Raw genomic sequence first — 20,712 nt, 5'->3', positions numbered from 1 at the left:
TGATGCTGGAATAAATTAGCAATTTATATGATGCTGGAATAAATTAGTAATTGCTTATTTCCCAGATGAATTGAGGCACCTAAAATTTTGTATATTAATTAAATTTCAATTCTAAAATAATTATTAGTGGTTTAATGCTTAGCTCCTCATTGACTATTCCACAACATCTTTTCTGAGAATATGCCCATATCATACAAAACAGGTAGGAACTTAGAAATTATTCAAATAATCATTGATTTAGTTTCATCAAAAACCTGTAACATGGGGGCTCAGATATTACCACTTGGTTATCTTTGTTCATTCAATTAACTGCATAACCATAAATTTTATTTTATTTAATTAATTTATTTTTTAAACATCTTTATTGAAGTATAATTGCTTTACAATGTCCTGTTACTTTCTGCTGCATAACAAAGTGAATCAGCTATATGTACACATATATCCTCATAGCCCCTCCCTCTTGCATCTTCCTCCCACCCTCCCTATCCCACCCTTCTAGGTGATCACAAAGAACTGAGCTGATCTCCCTGTTCTATGTGGCTGCTTCCCACTAGCTATCTATTTTACATCTGGTAGTATATATATGTCAGTGCTACTCTCTCACTTCTTCCCAGCTTACCCTTCCCTCTCCCCATGTCCTCAAGTCCATTCTCTATGTCTGCGTCTTTATTCCTGTCCTGCCCCTAGGTTCATCAGAACCTTTTTTTTTTTTTTTATTCCATATATTGTGTTAGCATATGGTATTTGTTTTTTTCTTTCTGACTTATTTCACTCTGTATGACAGACTCTAGGTCCATGCACCTCAATACAAATAACTCAATTTCATTTCTTTTTATGGCTGAGTAATATTCCATTGTATATATGTGCCACGTCTTCTTTATTCATTCATCTGTCCATAGACACTTAGGTTGCTTCCATGTTCTGGCTATTGTAACTAGTGCTGCAATGAACATTGTGGTACATGACACTTTTTGAATTATGGTTTTCTCAGGGTATATGCCCAGTAGTGGGAATGCTGGGTCATATGTAGTTCAATTTTTAGCTTTCTAAGCAACCTCCATACTGTTCTCCATAGTGGCTGTATCAATTAACATTCCCACCAACAGTGTAAGAGGGTTCCCATTTCTCCACACCCTCTCTAGCATTTATTGTTTGTAGATTTTTCGATGATGGCCATTCTGACCAGTGTGAGGTGATACCTCTTTGTAGTTTTGATTTGCATTTCTCTAATGATTAGTGATTTTGAGCATCCTTTCATGTGTTTGTTGGCAATCTGTGTATCTTCATTGGAGAAATGTCTATTAAGTCTTCAGTCCATTTTTGGATTGGGTTGTTCGGTTTGTTTTTTTTTTTTTTTGATATTGAGCTGAATGAGCTGCTTGTATATTTTGGACATTAATCCTTTGTCAGTTGCTTCGTTTGCAAATATTTTCTCCCATTCTGAGGGTTGTCTTTTTTTCTTGTTTTGGTTTCCTTTGCTGTGCAAAAGCTTTTAAGTTTCATTATGTTCCATTTGTTTATTATTGTTTTTATTTCCATTTCTCTAGGATGTGGGTCAAAAAGGATCTTGCTGCGATTTATGTCAGAAAGTGTTCTGCCTGTGTTTCCCTCTAAGAGTTTTACAGTATCTGACCTTACATTTAGGTCTTTAATCCATTTTGAGTTTATTTTTGTGTATGGTGTTAGGAAGTGTTCTAATTTCATTCTTCTACATGTAGCTGTCCAGTTCTCCCAGCCCCGCTTATTGAAGAGGCTGTCTTTTCTCCATTGTATATTCCTGTCTCTTTTATCAAAGATAAGGTGACCATATGTGTGTGGGTTTAGCTCTGGGCTTTCTATTCTGTTCCATTGATTTTTATTTCTGTTTTTGTGCCAGTACCATACTGTCTTGATTACTGTAGCTTTGTAGTATAGTCTAAAGTCAGGGAACCTGCTTCATCCAGCTTTGTTGTTCTTATTCAAGATTGCTTTGTCTATTTGGGGTCTTTTGTGTTTCCATACAAATTGTGAAATTTTTTGCTCTAGTTCTGTGAAAAAAGTCATTGGTAGTTTGATAGGCATTGCATTGAATCTGTACATTGCTTTGGGTACTATAGTCTTTTTCACAATATTGATTCTTCCAATCCAAGAACATGGTATATCTCTCTATCTGTTTGTATTGTCTTTAATTTCTTTCATCACTGTCTTATAGTTTTCTGCACTCAGGTGTTTTCTCTCCTTAGGTACGTTTTTTCCTATGTATTTTATTCTTTTTGTTGCAATGGTAAATGGGAGTGTTTCCTTAATTTCACTTTCAGATTTTTCATCATTAGTGTATAGGAATGCAAGAGATTTCGGTGCATTAATTTTGTATCCTGCTACTTTACCAAATTCATTGATTAGCTCTAGTTGTTTTCTGGTAGCATCTTTAGGATTCTCTATGTATAGTATCATGTCATTTGCAAACAGTGACAGTGTTACTTCTTTTCCGATTTGGATTCCTTTCATTTCTTTTTCTTCTCTGATTGCTGTGCCTAACACTTCCAAAAATATGTTGAACAATAGTGGTGAGAGTGGGCAAACTTGTCTTGTTCCTGATCTTAGAGGAAAAGGTTTCAGTTTTTCACCATTGAGAATGATGTTGGCTGTGAGTTTGTCATATATGACCTTTATTATGTTGAGGTAAGTTCACTCTATGCCTACTTTCTGGAGGGTTTTTATCCTAAATGGGTGTTGAATTTTGTAGAAAGCTTTTTCTGCATCTATTGAGATGATCATATGGTTTTTCTCCTTCAATTTGTTAATATGGTGTATCACATTGATTGATTTGTGTATATTGAAGAATCCTTGCATTCCTGGTATAAACCCCACTTGATCATGGTGTATGATCCTTTTAATGTACTGGTGGATTCTGTTTGCTAGAATTTTGTTGAGGATTTTTGCATATATGCAAATATTGCATATATTGGCCTTTAGTTTTCTTTTTTTTGTGGCATCTTTGTCTGGTTTCGGTATCAGGGTGATGGTGGCCTTGTAGAATGAGTTTGGGAGTGTTCCTCCCTCTGCTCTATTTTGGAAGACTTTGAGAAGGATAGGTATTAGCTCTTCTCTAAATGTTTGGTAGAATTCGCCTGTAAAGCCATCTGGTCTTGGGCTTTTGTTTGTTGGAAGATTTTTAATCACAGTTTAAATTTCAGTGCTTGTGATTGGTCTGTTTATATTTTCTATTTCTTCCTGGTTCAGTTTTGGAAGGTTGTGCTTTTCTAAGAATTTGTCCATTTCTTCCAGGTTGTCCATTTTATTGGCATAGAGTTGATTGTAGTAATCGCTCATGATCCTTTTTATTTCTGCAGTGTCAGTTGTTACTTCTCCTTTTTCATTTCTAATTCTGTTGATTTGAGTCTTCTCCCTTTTTTTCTTGATGAGTCTGGCTAATGGTTTATCAATTTTGTTTATCTTCTCAAGGAACCAGCTTCTAGTTTTAGTGATCTTTGCTATCACATCCTTCATTTCTTTTTCATTTATTTCTGATCTGATCTTTATGATTTCTTTCCTTCTGCTAAATTTGTTTTTTTGTTTGTTTGTTTGTTTTTCTTTCTCTAATTGCTTTAAGTGTAAGGTTAGGTTGTTTATTTGAGATTTTTCTTGTTTCTTGAGGTAGGATTGTGTTGCTATAAACTTCCCTGTTAGAACTGCTTTTGCTGCATCACATAGGTTTTGGGCCATCATGTTTTCATTGTCATTTATTTCTAGGTATTTTTTGACTTCCTCTTTGATTTCTTCAGTGATCTCTTGGTTATTTAGTAGTGTATTGTTTAGCCTCCATGTATTTGTATTTTTTACAGTTCTTTTCTTGTAATTGATATCTAGTCTCATAGCATTGTGGTCAGAAAAGATACTTGATACGATTTCAATTTTCTTAAATTTAGTGAGGCTTGTTTTGTGACCCAAGATATGATCTATCCTGGAGAATGTTCCATGAGCAATTGAGAAGAAAGTGCATTCTGTTGTTTTGGGATGGAATGTCCTATAAATATCAATTAAGTCCATCTTGTCTAATGTGTCATTTAAAGCTTATGTTTTCTTATTTATTTTCAATTTGTATGAGCTGTCCATTGATGAAAATGGGGTGTTAAAATCCCCTACTGTGATTGTGTTACTGTTGATTTCCCCTTTCATTGTAGTTAGCATTTGCCTTATGTATTGAGGTCTCCTATGTTGGGTGCATACATATTTACAATTGTTATATCTTCTTATTGGATTGATCCCTGATCAATAAGTAGTGTCCTTCTTTGTCTCTTGTAATAGACTTTATTTTAAAGTCTATTTTGTCTGATATGAGAATTGCTACTCCAGCTTTCTTTTGATTTCCATTTGCATGGAATATCTTTTTCCATCCCCTCACTTTCAGTCTATATGTGACCCTAGGTCTGAAGTGGGTCTCTTGTAGACAGCATATATGCAGGTGTTGTTTTTTTATCCATTCAGCCAGTCTATGTTTTTTGGTTGGAGCATTTAATCTATTTACATTTAAGGTAATTATCGATATTTATGTTCCTGTTACCATTTTCTTAATTGTTTTGGGTTTGTTTTTGTAGGTTTTTTCTTTCTCTTGTGTTTCCTACCTAGAGAAGTTCCTTTAGCATTTGTAAAGCTGGTTTGGTGGTGCTGAATTCTCTTAACTTTTTCTTGTCTGTAAACGTTTTAATTTCTCCATCGAATCTGAATGAGATCCTTGCTGGGTAGAGTAATCTTAGTTGTAGGTTTTTCCCTTTCATCCCTTTAAATATGTCCTGCTGCTCCCTTCTGGCTTGCAGAGATTCTGCTGAAAGATCAGCTGTTAACCTAATGGGGATTCCCTTGTATGTTATTTGTTGCTTTTCCATTGCTGCTTTTAACATTTTTTCTTTGTATTTAATTTTTGATAGTTTGTTTAATATGTGTCTTGGTGTGTTTCTCCTTGGATTTATCCTGTATGGGACTCTCTGTGCTTCCTGGACTTGATTGACTATTTCCTTTCCCATGTTAAGGAAGTTTTCAACTATAATCTTTTCAAATATTTTCTCAGTCCCTTTCTTTTTCTCTTCTTCTTCTGGGACCCCTATAATTCGAATGTTGGTGAATTTAATGTTGTCCCAGAGGTCTCTGAGACTGTCCTCCATTCTTTTCCTTCTTTTTTCTTTATTCTGCTTTGCGATAGTTATTTCCACTATTTTATCTTCCAGGTCATTTATCCGTTCTTCTGCCTCTGTTATTCTGCTATTGATTCCTTCTAGAGAATTTTTATTTTCATTTATTTTGTTGTTCATCATTGTTTGTTTACTCTTTAGTTCTTCTCGGTCCTTGTTAAACGTTTCTTGTTTTTTCTCCAATCTATTTCCAAGTTTTTGGATCATCTTTATTATCATTATTCTGAATTGTTTTTCAGGTAGACTGCCTATTTCCTCTTCATTTGTTTGGTCTGGTGTGTTTTTCCCTTACTCATTCATCTGCTGTGTGTTTCTCTGTCTTCTCATTTTGCTTAAGTTACTGTGTTTGGGGTCTCCTTTTTGCAGGCTGCAGGCTTGTAGTTCCCATTATTTTTGGTGTCTGCCCCAGTGAGTGAGGTTTGTTCAGTGTCTTGTGTAGGCTTCCTGGTGGAGGGGATTGGTGCCTGTGTTCTGGTGGGTGGGGCTGGATCTTGTCTTTCTGGAGGGCAGGGCCACGTCCGGTGGTGTGTTTTTTGGTGTCTGTGAACTTAGTATGAATTTAGGCAACCTCTCTGCTAATGGTTGAGGTTGTGCTCTTGTCTTGCTAGTTGTTTTGCATGGGACGTCCAGCACTGGTGGTTGCTTGCCAGTGGGTGGAGCTGGGTCTTAGTGTTGAGAGGGAGATCTCTGGGAGAGCTCTCGCCAACTGATATTACATGAGGTTAGGAGGTCTCTGGTGGTCCAATGTCCTGAACTCAGCTCTGCCACCTCAGAGGCTCAGGCCTGACACCAGGCCAGAGCACCAAGACCCTGTAAGCCACACAGCTCAAGAGAAAAGGGAGAAAAAAGAAAGAAAAAAAAATTTTTTTAATTATTACAATAGAAAGATAAGAAGAAAGAAAAAAAAAAAGGAATAGAACAACCAAACCAATAAACAAATCCACTAATGATAACAACTGCTAAAAACTAAACTAAGATAAATATAAAAATCAGAAACAAATCAGTCACAGACAGCAAACCCCAAGTCTACAATTGCTCCCAAAGTCCACCGCCTCAATTTTGGGATGATTCGTTGTCTATTTAGGTATTCCACAGATGCCAGGTAAATCAATTTGATTGTGGGGATTTAATCCACTGCTCCTGAGGCTGCACAGAGAAATTTCCCTTTCTCTTCTTTTTTCACACAGCTCTGGGGTTCAGCTTTGGTTTTGGCCCCACCTCTGCAAGTAGTTCACCCTCAGGCATCTGTTCCCTGCCCAGATAGGAGGGGGTTAAACAGTGGCTGATTAGGGGGCTCTTGCTCACTCAGGCCAGGGTGAGTGAGGGGTACAGTACTCATAACTGGAATGCGGGGTGAGCCTGCAGTGGCAGAGACTGACTTGACGTTGTAACAGCCTGAGGCATGCCATGTGTTCTCCTGAGGAAGTTGTCCCTGGGTCATGGGACCCTGGCAGTGGCAGGTTTCACAGGCTCCCAGGGGGTCGGGGGGTGGTGTGGATAGTGACCTGTGCTTGCACAAAGGATTCTTGGTGGCTGCAGCAGCAGCCTTAGTGTTTCATGCCTGTTTCTGGTGTTTGCGCTGATAGACATGGCTCACACCCTTCTCTGGAGTTCATTTAGGTGGTGCTCTGCCTTCTGTGGGCAGATGGGGAAGGAGTCCCCTCTCCTGTGCACCCTGAAACAATGGTCTCTTGCCTCTTAGGCAGGTCCAGAGTTTTTTCCAGACTCCCTCCCAGCTAGCTGTGGTGCACTAGCCCCGTCAGGCTGTCTTCACGCAGCCAACCCCAGTCCTCTCCCTGGGATCCGACCTCTGAAGCCTGAGCCTCAGCTCCCGGTACCCACCCACCCACCCCGGCGGGTGAGCAGACAAGCCTTTCAGGCTGGTGAGTGCTAGTCAGCACCGATCCTCTGTGAGGGAATCTCTCCTCTTTGCCCTATGCACCCCTGTTGCTGCACTCTTCTCCATGGCTCTAAAGCTTTCCCCCTGCCCACCCCCCGTTCCCACCAGTGAAGGGACTTCCTAGTGTGTGGAAACTTTTCCTTCTTTGCAGCTCCTTCCCTGAGGTGCAGGTCCCATCCCTATTCTTTTGTCTCTGTTTTTTCTTTTTTTCTTTTGCCCTACCCCAGTACGTGGGGATTTTCTTGCCTTTTGGGAAGTCTGAGGTCTTCTGCCAGCATTCAGTAGGTGTTCTGTAAGAGTTGTTCCACATGTAGTTGTATTTTGATGTATTTGTGTGGAGGAAGGTGATATCCATGTCTCACTCCTCTGCCGTCTTGAAGGTCCCCCCTCTGGAACCACACCAACCATAAATTTTATACTTCAACTTGTGCTATAGATTCCTGGACTGGGTATAAAATGTTGAGAATTAAATGTAACATTTTTGAATTTTAACAGTCATAAGAGATAACATGTCCATTTGCTGGTGACTGAAGTATCATAAGAATCTACTTAAAGTGAGGATGGCAATCAGTAAAATCTCAGAAGTACGAGTATGTTTATTGATAGTCTTATTTTGAAGCTCTTAAAAAAGCCAAGTTTAATGTTCTATTGATCTTCATTTTTCATGTAAGAATAAAACATTTCATTTTAAGGCACATCAACATAATTTAAAAAAAAACTGGTTTTATAAATTCATCCAATAAGCATCACGCCATAGTAAAAATAAAACAGTTTAAAGTGCTTGCTTTTAGAACACTTTTTTTCCTTTATTTCTTTTTAATTTTTATTGGAATATAGTTACTTTACAACAGTGTTAGTTTCTACTGTATAGCAAAATGAATCAGCTATACACACACACACACACACACACACACACACACACACATATATATATATATCTCCCCTCTTTTTTGGATTTCCTTCCCATTTAGGTCACCACAGTGCATTGAGTAGAGTTCCCTGTGCTATACAGTATGTTCTCATTAGTTGTCTATTTTATACATAGCATCAATTATGTATATGTGTCAATCCCAATCTCCCAATTCCTCCCACCCTACCCTTTCCCCCTTGGTATCCATACGTTTGTTCTCTATGTCTGTGTCTCTATTTCTGCTTTGCAAATCAGATTATAACATTTTTTAAAGGAAGTAAGGATGCTTTTTGTGGAGAAATTGCCTTGCACAAATTGTAGGCTTGAAAATCATATCCCATCTCTTTTACTGACATCAGTGATTTAAAAGTTGAGCAGCATTTGACAAGTTGTGATGAATTCATAACCACATAATGATTTTTGGTTTTTAGCTTTCTAGTGGTGAAGCTCTCTTGATCAGTGATGAGAAAAATGGATCCCAAAATAAGAGTTTAGTCATCATCACTAGCAAGTTTCTTGTTTCTTTCTAAATATAGTATGCCTCAACTAAAACTATTTAAATAGACACTGAAAAACAAAATGTAATATTTCCAGATATAATATAGCTAGGAAGACACATCATTTTGAACATGTGTTGCCTCTCCATGAACTGTCTATGATAGATGGAAGGATTTCTTTCTTAGACATGAGAACCCATTTTACCCAGAAATTTGGTTTATAGTCTCAATGTTCTAAATGTACTTTCATTTTGGATAATATATTTGTCCTTTTGAATTGAACCAATATGATTAGTGGGTTAATTTAATTTAGCCAAAACTCTTCTATTTCTATTTTCTGCATTGTCTTAAGATATCAATGTGGTATGTAAAAAAAACTTATGATTCTTGAATAGGTAAGATTTATTTCAAAAAGAGACTGTGCAGAAGGGCACCTTTTTTCCATTATCTTGTTCCCTGGGTGAAGTACTTTTGATCAAGTACTAGATCAAATACTTCCCTGTATCAAGTACTTTTCACTGGCCATTAGTTACTTTTTTGTTTTTGTTTCTCACCTATAACTTGAAAGGATTGTACAAGTTATTTTAAAGTTCCTTCCATAAATTTAAATGACCTTCTCAGATGGATCAAAGGCATTCCTGCCAGATAGAAGGAGAAAGACCTGGGTGCTCAGAAGAGGATTGATGATGTATTTGACTTTAAAACTTTAAAAGCACAAAGGAAGCAATATGCAAAGCTTAAGCTTTTTCCCATGCCTTATATATCTATCTTCTTTTCTATACAGTAAAGGCTTTCAAAGGGTTAAAATGCCCTGAGAGATGCTTAGCCAACCATTGCAATAAGTATGTTATTTTTAGAAGAAAAATTATGCAATTATGTTTTTTTCCTGTTTAGTTTGACAAATCTTGACACAGAGCTAATATTTACTGAGCACTATTATAATTATTTGACACATATTACCTCATTTGATATAGAATTCTATGAAGTGGGCACCATTATTTTCCTCAATTTATAAATGAGGAAATGGAAGCACAAAAGGTTAAGTTGTGTATTGAAGGTCACTTGGTAATAAGTAGCAGAGAGAGGATTAAAATCCAGGACATGGTTTTCTAGATTCTAGTCTTAAGGCTTTTGTGTTTTGATATTTTAAAAAAAGTTAAATTTAATTTAAATCAGTTATTGAAGTAGTAGCATATAATTGCAGATTCCAGTTTCAAATTGGGACTTGTGTTAAAACTTATAATAACTTATTTAATAAGTTTCTAATAAATTTATAACTTATTTAATAAGTTTAATAAATTTATAACTTATTTAATAAGTTTCTATTAAACCTAAAAATAGCTCATTGACTAAATGGGATACTAATTCATATAATTAAAATGTAGGTTACTGTTACATAACAATTTGATATCTTAAAATGCATTTTTCTTTTCTCAAAAAATTAAATTTTATCAGAATTTATATAAGTTGTATATAAATTTTATTTGTTTGTATAATGTGCTTATTCTAAAATTGCATCAATCATAGAAAGAAGATAATTGTACCAGGATATTACAGAGAGCCAGCTGGGTGTAGTGGGAAGCAGAAGCAGATAAATAAGAACTAGAATCTCTTCTCTTCTACTTACTAGCTGTATGACCCTAGTTTTAGTCTGTCAAACACTCTGAAGATTAGTTTTCTTACTTTTTAAGTAGGAAAAATATAATATCTACATTACAGGACTTGAGTAGATGTGATAGTGCAGCTTCGTGTAATACATAATAAATACTCAGTAAAGTCAAATTTATTACTAGCTACAATTTTTTAAAGAATAATTCATTATGTAAATAAACTTAAATTTTAGCAGAGGAGTTTAGTATTTTTAATAATCAATCACAAACATACTGCTTCCTTAATTAAAACCAATTTTATGAATTTTAAACTTTTTTCAGAAATAAGATATTTTGCAAAAAATAAACTTTGCAGTACTGAATTTTTTGTTTATTACGGCAAATTTTATAGATACTCCTTAAGATTATCTTTCAAATTTATTTTAAGTAAAATAGAATCCATTGAAGAAAAAAGGCAAATTAATCATTTATAAACGATTTTATAAAAATGTAAATGGGGGCTTCCCTGGTGACGCAGTGGTTGAGAATCTGCCTGCCAATGCAGGGAACACGGGTTCGAGCCCTGGTCTGGGAATATCCCACATGCCGCGGAGCAACTGGGCCCGTGAGCCACAATTACTGAGCCTGCGCGTCTGGAGCCTGTGCTCCACAACAAGAGAGGCCGCGATAGTGAGAGGCCCGCGCACCGCGATGAAGAGTGGCCCCCGCTTGCCACAACTAGAGAAAGCCCTCGCACAGAGACAAAGACCCAACACAGCCAAAAATAAATAAATTAATTAAAAAAAAATGTAAATGGTTCTTAGAAGTAAACAAAAAACTTAGCAGTAGCTGGGAAATTAATTTCAAGATTTTATTTTAATTATTAAATTTATTGAGAGGTGAAAAACAAATGAGGTTAAAATAATAAAATAAATTATCAATTTTATCATGAGGTAAAAATAAATGGACACAGTCACTTTGAAAATTGTTAGGGTGGATTACTACTTTGTAATACACAGAGCTATCAATATTTTGGTAAAGGCAGCTCTTTCTATTATCATTTATGTCTTGGCAACAAAGAATCTGTTACACAGTAATTCATAACATCAAGTACTTTAGCGTGTATGTTCATCTGCAAGTAATGGAAAAATCAACTGAAATTGTAATGGTTATGGATGTCAAAATTAATGAGAACAGAAATGCTTTATCTATCAGTTTTGGTAATTAAACCATGAAGACAAGTGGATGTGGATTCTCATATATTCCTGTTAGTAGAGGCTTATCCATACTTTTTATTGCTGTATCAACAATTTCAGACCTACCTCTTCCCAAGTTCTTTTGTGGGAAAAGATAACATGACTTTGTTAAAAAACATATGGTAAGAACTAAACCAAAATCTTAGTAGGAAAGTAATAATGGAACAAAAGTCTTAGGGACTCTTTGCAGAAAGTCACTGGATTCATGATTCTATTTTCTATAGTAGGAATTGACTGAACAGTTAAATCACCTATTGGTATTAAAGGCCAAGTAAACTTGAGACGAGAAGTTCACTTTATGTTTTTCTCAGGTATTACTAGAACTCCAGTGCCTATCACCTCCACACCTGGAAGTGTGGGCACCACAGGAGCAGTGGGCCCCACCGTCACCAGTCCTGGGCTCATATCAGGTAAATTAAGTTCAGAACAAATATACTAGCCACCCCTAAGCAGCTGGTTTCAGGCAATGCTGCTCAGTGCAATATTTTACAAAATAAATGTATCTGACTTATGTATAATCAGATTTGGATGTTCTTTATATGTAATTAAAATGTAGACTTTTTAGTTTTTGCACAAGTTACTTTCTTATTGAATATCATGTTATAATCATATACACCCATTACCTTGAGAGTCGACAGCACGCACTTTTTTTAATAGAAAAAACTTTGTTTTTCTTTACCTTCATCAGGGTCAACTGGAGGATCAGTAAGTGCAACCACAGGCACTGAAGATGGAAGCACAAGTGACATAGGCTTCAGAGCAGGTGAAACAAAGAAATGAGTCCATAGCTTCTTTCCACAAGCAGTCCTCCTTTTCAAGTCAAGAACAACTGTACTCTGAGTTCATTAGATAACAGGGGTCTGGTGTCAGCACTAAGTTATCTGGATAACTTTGGGAAAAATTCAAAAATTAACATTTATATGTTAACAAAATATTAGTGACATTTCTACGGCACACTGAAATTTCTGAATTATGCTGAAATATGTAATATGTAATTTAATCCACATTAACATCATGGTAGTTAGGTGTCTTTTCCAAAGTGGAAGAAAATAATAAAAGTTCTCAAAACTGGCAGAGGCAGGATTAGAACCCAGACCCTTAGCCTCCTCTGTCATAGCTCCACAATTCTGCGATCTGTGCCTAAGAGCAAACATCCAAGAGAAGTCAGTGAAAGTATGCTTGCCCTTGTGCATCACTGACTAAATTTCAACTACTGTTGGTTTCATGAATAAAATATTATTGACTTCTTTAAGTGTAGATGATTTTGATTAAAAACAAACAAGCCTGAGTTCACCCTGTCCCTTATGCTGCAAGTTAGTGACTTTAAATATTGAATAACAAACTTCCTTTGTGCATCACATTTGCCTCTGCTTTTGCTCAGGTGTTAAACATTTTCCACCTAGTCTTTACATGCACCCACCTCGCTCACTTTCCTCTAATACAGTGGTGCTCAAAGTGCAGTTCCCAGGCCAACAGCATCCACAGCTCCTGGGAACTTTTTAGAAACACAACATTTGGGGGCCTACCTGCCGAGAATCAGAAGCTCTTAGTGTGGAGCCAGGCAAACAGTGTATTAACAAGCCCTTTAGGCAATGGATGCTTGTCAATGTTGAGAACTTTCCCACCCTTCCCCACTTCCCTCCCAATTTACACTTTAGTCGATACCACACCAGAATGCAAAGCAACTCAACTTAGAAAAACTCAACTGTCATCATACCACTCCACTACTTAAAATCTTTCAACTTTTCAGATTGCTTTTGGGATAAATCAAAACTCCTTTATATACCATTAAAAACCATTTCTATAGTGTTTGCATGGAATTTCTCTTTATGCATTTATTAACTAATCCATGGCCTGACTTTATTTTTCCTACATTTATTTTCCCTTAGTAAATTTCTCAATTTAAAATTTATGTCAAAAACTTTTTGGAATAAGATATTGTTTGCATAAAAAATAATGTGTTGAAAGATATAAGCTACAGTAGCACAAATTAAGAAACTATTTAATTCCAACTAGATCAGTGAATTGACTGAAATTTGAGAGTGATGACTATTTAGTATATATTTTCTAGAATTTGAATGGGAATTATTTGGGTGATAATGACAAGTCAGTCCAGGGCTTCTCAAAGTTTGGTCTGCAAATGAATGCAATCCAGAACTGTTTGTTACTGGTCCATGAAATGATAAGAACAGAAACAGAAAACAAGTATTTAGAAACATGGCAATTTGACACAGCAATTTTTATATTTGTTGAATAAAAGCTTATGTTGTGTATGGATTTATTTTTTTAGATTTTATTTCTCTCCTTTCATGGCATTTTTCCAAAGCATCAATACGGAAGACTGGAAATTTTACATAATTGTTCTTTTACCACAGATCTTCTGAGAAGCACATGTTAGAGTATGAACTTAGGTCTAGATTGCCTGGGTGACCTGGAGCAAGTCACTTAACCATGTCTGTTAAGTGAGAATAGTAATATTACCTGCCTCAGGGGATTTTTATAGGATTACATGAGTTGATTTATGTCTAGGGTATTTTTCAAACTGCTATTCTTTACTAGCAGGAACAGGGGTCCTACTGCACCAACAACAGGAGGTGAGGAAGACGGCACACCCAGCGAACCAAGCACAGGAACAATAAACCCAGGGAAATTAGGCAATTCAGGATGTGCTCCTTAACCCCTGTTAAATGGCACTGAACATATTGCAGGTTGAACTAATGATTAAGCTCTATGTGGTATAAGACCATCTAGTCACAGAAATCATAGGGATCATTTAAAGATGTCTTTTATGTGAGAAACCTCAATTCTGTCACATTAGAGAAGAGTGGTATGTAGAATCCGGCAACAGTGGAAGTAATACTCATTCTCTGCTGTTGTGTCAGGGACCCCAGGAGTATCAGAGGGTTTCACAACCACGCATGGAAACAAGAGCACAAGTGGAGACTCACCTACCCCAGGCACAACCCCGGGAGGCCAAGCAGGTATTGAAATGGGAAGTCTGAGGCATCTTCTTACTGACCTTAGGGAAGTTGCCAGCACTTCTGAGTTATTAGTTACTGGTAAATGCACATATTCGTGACCTCACTATCCCTGCATTTATGGGATTAATGGCAGTGTTTCTCTAACATTAGCTCAGAGGTGATTTATAGCAAAGTGTGTTATGTTTCAGATTCTAAGACTCCTGCCTTTGGACTTCTAAGGCTGTGAATGTGAAGTGGGGCTAAAGTCATGGTTTGCAATCTTGGCTACAAATAAGAATTGACTAGAAAAATTTTTGAAAATACATACTGAAGAGGCTTTTACAGAGTAATTGAATCAGAACTCCTGGAGGAAAGACCCAGGCATAAGTAATTTTTAAAAGCCTTACAGTTGCTTCCAATGTATAGGCTGGGGCTGAGAATCACTGGGCTCGTGTATCTGTATATTTAATAAGCAACCCAGATGATTCTTATGATCAATTTTTGGAAAGAGTGAACTGGGAATGTATAAGTGTGACAGGTCTTTTGAAAGCAGAGAACAGCATACTCTGTTTGCTTAACTAAAGATCTTTATATATATATATTATATATATATAATATATATGTAATTTGATATATATTGTTTATTTTGAAAGAGACTACCAGATCATCAGCTGGTGAAACAACTAGAGCACCAAGCAGTGAAGTGACACAATCTGAAGGTAAGTTAGGTGAGTAGAGGATCTCACTGAGGCCACGACTTTTGTCAAAAAGGACAGTCTTTCATCAGAATACCACTGATTGCACTTAGTGTTAGTTAATAACATACCATCCAACAAAAGATGTAGGATGTAGAATAGTATAAACATGATTAACATTTTCAAGAAGATTTTTTCCTGTTTTCTCCAAATCTTCCCTTCAAAACACTAGAGTACTGGATTGTCATAATAATATATATGCTCTCCCAATACTGTTTATCAGGTGTAACAGGAGAATTTGTTGGAACTACCACTGAAACTGGCAGTGGCATCACAGCTAGACCACCTTTTCCTAGTTCCAGACCAACTGGCAGGTCAGAGTCAAGGTGCAGGTCACCTGGACACTTTGGTGGTGCTCCATCAGGAGTTTAGCTGAGACTCCAAGTTCTCATGAGGAATTTAGGTGAACTGAGGAATGGCTATGGCTTTAACAGTTATAATTTTAGGACAAATGAATATGGATAGTTTGAGCATTTTCATCACAACCATCTATGTAGACTAGAGTTGCCAGATAAAACACAGGATGCCATTTAAATTTGAATTTCACATAAATAAGAAATTTTTTTGGTATAAGTATGCCCCATGCAATAATTGGGATGTGATTGTTGTTTATCTGGAATTCAAGTGTAACTGGGTGTCCTCTATTTTGATATGCTATATCTGGCAACACTAATGTCCACTGAGAACCATTGTTCTTTTCAATTAGGAACAACTGGAGGGGAAAATGCTGCCACCACTAGAGCTGCTGGTGAAAACACTTCTGGAGCAGCAGGTACTGAATGAACATAATCAGAATAAAACCAGGCAATAGAAATGTGATTTCTTTACTTAAAATTTTGTCAGAGGCAAGGTTTTCTGGAAAATTTAATTATTATTATTTGTGTGATGTCAAAACTGATGAAGATAAGAAATAAATCAAGAGTTATTTATTGGTGTGTGCCCACATCACACTGGGTGCCTTAGAGAAAGTAGGAGAGGAGTAGAGTAAGATACTTATTCTCTTAGAACTTGATTTTTGAGCAGGAGAAATGAATATTTATATACACACAAAGGCAAAAACCATTTCCGATAGAAGATAATCTAAATCGAGGAAATGTTCAGTGACAATTGTTGAAGTGGGAACTCAAGAGGACCTTCTAGTAAGAGAGCTGATTTGTTGGGGTTAAAGACAACAGAATTATTCTATTTTGAAAAGAATATGACATTATGATCAGTACACTATGACTGTGTTGACTGAAGAAAAGCACACAGCCTAAAAGTTGTGAGTTATGTTTTATTTAGGGACCTTATTGAGGACTATAGCCCATGAGACAGCCTCTCAGATAGCTCTGAGGAACTGTTCCGAAGAGGTAAGGGAGGAGCCAGGATATATAGGATTTTTGCTGAAAACAGTACATGTAGTCTTACATCAAAAGATTACAGCTAATCATAGAAAAAACAGACATCTCAAGTTAATGATTTTAGTGCTTTTCTGTGTATGGGAAGTTGCAAGAGTCTAGGCTTATTGAAATTATTCCTTAGGTGTTCATCTTAACTATGTAGGGCCAGTATCCTGTTTTTCTCCATCTTGAATTCCCCTGAGGGCGCACTGTTGGTGGGGGAGGCCGCAGTAGCTGATGGCATGATGGCAGGCAACATTCTTTGTTTACTGGAATGGCAGGAGACATTCTTTGTCTATAACTATACACTTTAACTTGAGCAAATATACTCAAAACATAAGTAAGCTGAGTGAAATTTTAGGGATGTATTCAATTTCAGGGGAATAAACAGCAATCATATTTCAGGCATTGGGGAAATAGAATTGAAAACAAAATCTCCCAACCCGGAGACCCTGTCCACAAAGGTAGAAGAGAAAGAAAACAGTTTTATTATTGAATAAGCATTAAACCAGAATGTGATGCAAATTATAGCCAATTCACTAAAGGTCTATAAAGACAGAAAGAAATCTCACCAAGCCAATACAACCTGCTACATGCATGTTCTCGAGAAAAATAGTCCTTAAGTAAGAGAACTTGACAACACCATTTATTACACATAATTCATTCTAAATTCACCTAGCAATTGGGTGACCATCTGGTTATTTAATAACTGGTTTTATACAACAGAAAAATAAACTTCTATCTTGATGATAGGAGGAAGTTTTGTATCCAGAGGGGGAAGGACCACTGTCTTCTTAGATGTTTACGTTTCAAAGAGATAGTGCTCAAGTCCTTGAGAAAGACATTTCTGGGTCATTAAGCTGACAAGAGGCTTATTTAGTTTTTTTGAAAGATTTACATACATTTCAAAGACACTGAAAAGAACTTTCATTTACAGATATTCTAAAGTAAATACTCTAAGAAAAGGAAAGGGGAAGTCTCTTCCCTTATTTTCAATAGAGAGAATTAAGCCTCTTCTTCAAAATTTTATTTGTTCTTACACAGGCCATCTTCATAAAATGATCAATTTTATATTTTAATTAGCTAGCTTTTTTCTCCCATTATAAAATTAAGCCATGCCTAGGGTATTGCCTGGACCAATCCACGGAGCTGGAGGTGGCAACACCCCTGGGGAACCAGGCACTGGAGCCACAAGTCCTGGGAAGTCAGGCAAGTCTAGACCTGATTTTTCAGCAGTTCTCAACCACACCTCCCTCATCAGTGTCTGATCTGGACTAAGGATCTGATCCTTAATTTGCACTGATGCTCTTAGAATTGAGTAGCATTTAAACTCAAGGAACCTGTGAAAAAAATTTTTTTTAAAAAGAGGAAAATGGTGGCTGCATATATTAGAAGCTACACATACCTCCTTTCACCAACCAGAAATATCAACACAGAGCCCACATCTAGAATATTTAGAGGGGACAGAGAAGACTAAAACCTCGAGACTGGAAAGGAGGGCTCTGGGACTCATAGAGGAACCAAGATTCAGGTCAGAACATCAGAACAGGGAAGTATAGAGAGGTCTTTAATAGTGGTAGAATGTAGGTAGCATCAACTGGGTTCACATCCAGAAGGAAAGGTCCTCACCTTGATTAGAGAATACTGAGAGATCTGGGATCTGGAAAGTTAGAGCATTTGTGAATGTGAGGTTGAAATAAAGGATTGGAGAGTTCATGGAATGAAAACTGGCAGTCTTGGGAAGGCATGCAACTGCTTGTAAAGGGGAAGGAGGCATATTGGAAGGTGAAGGAATCCTTGGAGAATGAATGTCAATGGAAAAAGAAAAAAAAATGCTCAGGGTCTCAAGAAAGCAGTATAATAATTAAAAATTAGAAGACAGAAAAAGGAAAAGCTCCACTTATAAAAGAATCTTCCCTTCAATGTAACAAGAGGAAGCCCTTGATCTGAGAAATCTGATGAACCTCACTTCTTCTGTGCCCTCGCTGCATAGGATCTCCTGCTATTGCTGTTTTAGGAAAACACAATGCAAAAAAAAAGATATGAAAAAAATTAAATTCCAATATCTACTTTAAACTATTCTTTTGTATACATTTTCAGAAATTTTCAGCAATAGCAAGCAAATTCTAAAAATCTAGTCATAAAGCAGAGGAACACTAAAATGTTACTGAACTCAGGTTTGGCTGCTCACTGCTTGAAAGCCAATACTTGAGAGGCAAGTGTTGGTAGAAAAGAAAGGTTGTTTTAATCAGAAGGCCAGCAATCTGAGGAGAAGGCGGACTCATGTCATAGAACCAATTCCAAAGATTCTACTCGGCCATGACAGTTTTTAAAGGGAAAACGGGGAAAGAATCTCCGTGAATCATTGAGGCAAAATGTTAGGTTCTGTATCATTTTCCATTGCTTGCAGAATGCCTGACTCCTCATGATCTTTCTTCAGATGTTTTCTTGCTTGCATTGTCTACCTGCAGAATTGCTAAGGGGGAGTCTGGGGGTAGAAATCTAGTCACTCTTTAACTACTTAATTCTTCATTCCTACTGCTTTAATCTAGGGAAAGAATCAACAGGTTAGGCAAGGTATTGTGTGCATTCATTAGGGCATAAGTCAGGAGTTAAGTTAAATGTTGCCTAGTGATCTCATTTCTATAAGGTTTGAGAGGAACAGAAACAGGCAACAGGAAAGGGGCAAAGGAGCTTCTTACAAATCCCCACTGTCAGACATCATTCTATTTCCCTGGGATTAGGGGTGAAGGTCCATGTTCTGTAACTTCTTCATGTTGACATATGGCACCATATTCTTAGAGTGGAAGATGTTGACATGGGTCTGTAGCATCTCTTTGTTGATAATTTTAGTTGCCTGCTTACATTTGTAGGCAGAGCAAGTTATAATTATTTTGATGCCCACAAAGATATAGATTATTATGAGCAATAATGTTAATCCCATTCTCTTGAGGCCAGTTCTTGGAATTGTGCTAGCCATAGATGGCTGACATAGGCCAGCCTATGTCATGGGTACATTCTGGTCATCATGAAGTTAGCTTTTTCCCTCTGGTGGCAGTCATAGTTATCTGTAAAACAACTCAGGAATGTGCACCGGACACTGAAAGCTTCTATGACTCTATTCCCTAATCATTAACTGCTTGAACTTGCTCTTTTGTGACTCAGGGAGGCCTGGGAGATTTAAGATTTTCTACAAACAAGAGGCAGGGGACATGGAAGGGCCTTTGTACTTGGGGGAGCCATCTGGGTTCTGCTCAGTTTCAAAAACATAACATTAACACAAACTTAAAAAAGAAACAACTGAAGATATAAAGAGACATCAAAGCTATAAACTAAAAAACTCAGGGTAAAAACAGATAAATAGTAGGAAGATGTTAAATTGGGATTGGATTGGAATTGAGGAAATTCCAGTTGGATGGAATTGAGGAAAACTAAGGAGAGATATTGAAAGAAAAAGAAAAATTTTCTTGAAAGTAAAGACCAAATAACAAGGTACCCAACAGAGAATAAATGACTGAAAGTATGGGAAAGGGATTAGAGGGTAGAATTGGAAAGATCACCACCCGCCCCCCCAAAAATTGCAGACACTTTTAAAAAAGGTAAAGTGGATCAGAGTAGGACATAGTTATAGGAAACAGACAAAAATATTATATATATATATATATGTATATATATGTGTATATATACATATATATATGTGTATATATACATATATATATATATAATTGCAGTTTCTGGAGAAGAAAAGGCAATGAAATAGAACTAATGTTTAAAATTGTAAATCAGATTAAGTTTCCTGTAATAAAAAAAGAAATTCAAATCTACACGTTGAAAGGACCTACCTGGAAGAATCATTCCTGAACAGTCAATTCTGTGGCTTATTTTAGAAAAATGTTAGGCTTGAAAGATAAAGAAATTTTCTGGATGTTGAGGAAAAAGACAGTTATTAAAAAAGAAAGAAAATCAGGTTAGCATTAGACAAGAGTAGAATAGCATTTAGATCCCCAAGGAAAGAGAATGTGGGCTAAGGTTTTCATAGCTAACTAAATGTAATTCAAGTATTAAAGCTATAGGAACATGAAAGAATTCAGGGAATTAGGTAGCCATGAGCCCTTCATAATGAAATCACTGGAGGAGTGTTAAGCAGCAAAAAGATGCTTTGAAAACAAACAAAAAGATTGTAACACTATTTTTAACTGTAGCTCTAAAACTATAACAAAGGTTGAAAGAAAGGTGGAAGATAAGTGTTACGTATTTGACCAAGTAAAAACGTCCAAGTATAAATGACCAAGTAAAAA

General features: G+C 36.6%; 1 protein-coding gene across 1 annotated transcript in view; it reads left to right on the top strand.

Moving 5' to 3' along the window:
- The window catches only part of MUC19 (mucin 19, oligomeric), a 117,169-nt gene that overhangs the window by 36,828 nt on the left and 59,629 nt on the right, over nucleotides 1-20,712 (top strand). The window contains 5 exon segments of the mRNA XM_061206671.1: nucleotides 11,632-11,730; nucleotides 12,009-12,083; nucleotides 14,203-14,379; nucleotides 15,259-15,345; nucleotides 15,742-15,807. Coding sequence (XP_061062654.1) covers nucleotides 11,632-11,730; nucleotides 12,009-12,083; nucleotides 14,203-14,379; nucleotides 15,259-15,345; nucleotides 15,742-15,807 — 504 coding nt within the window.

Source organism: Eubalaena glacialis, chromosome 11, assembly GCF_028564815.1.
Source record: "Eubalaena glacialis isolate mEubGla1 chromosome 11, mEubGla1.1.hap2.+ XY, whole genome shotgun sequence".
Taxonomy (NCBI): Eukaryota; Metazoa; Chordata; class Mammalia; order Artiodactyla; family Balaenidae; genus Eubalaena; species Eubalaena glacialis.
This window is presented reverse-complemented; position numbering and strand designations above follow the sequence as displayed.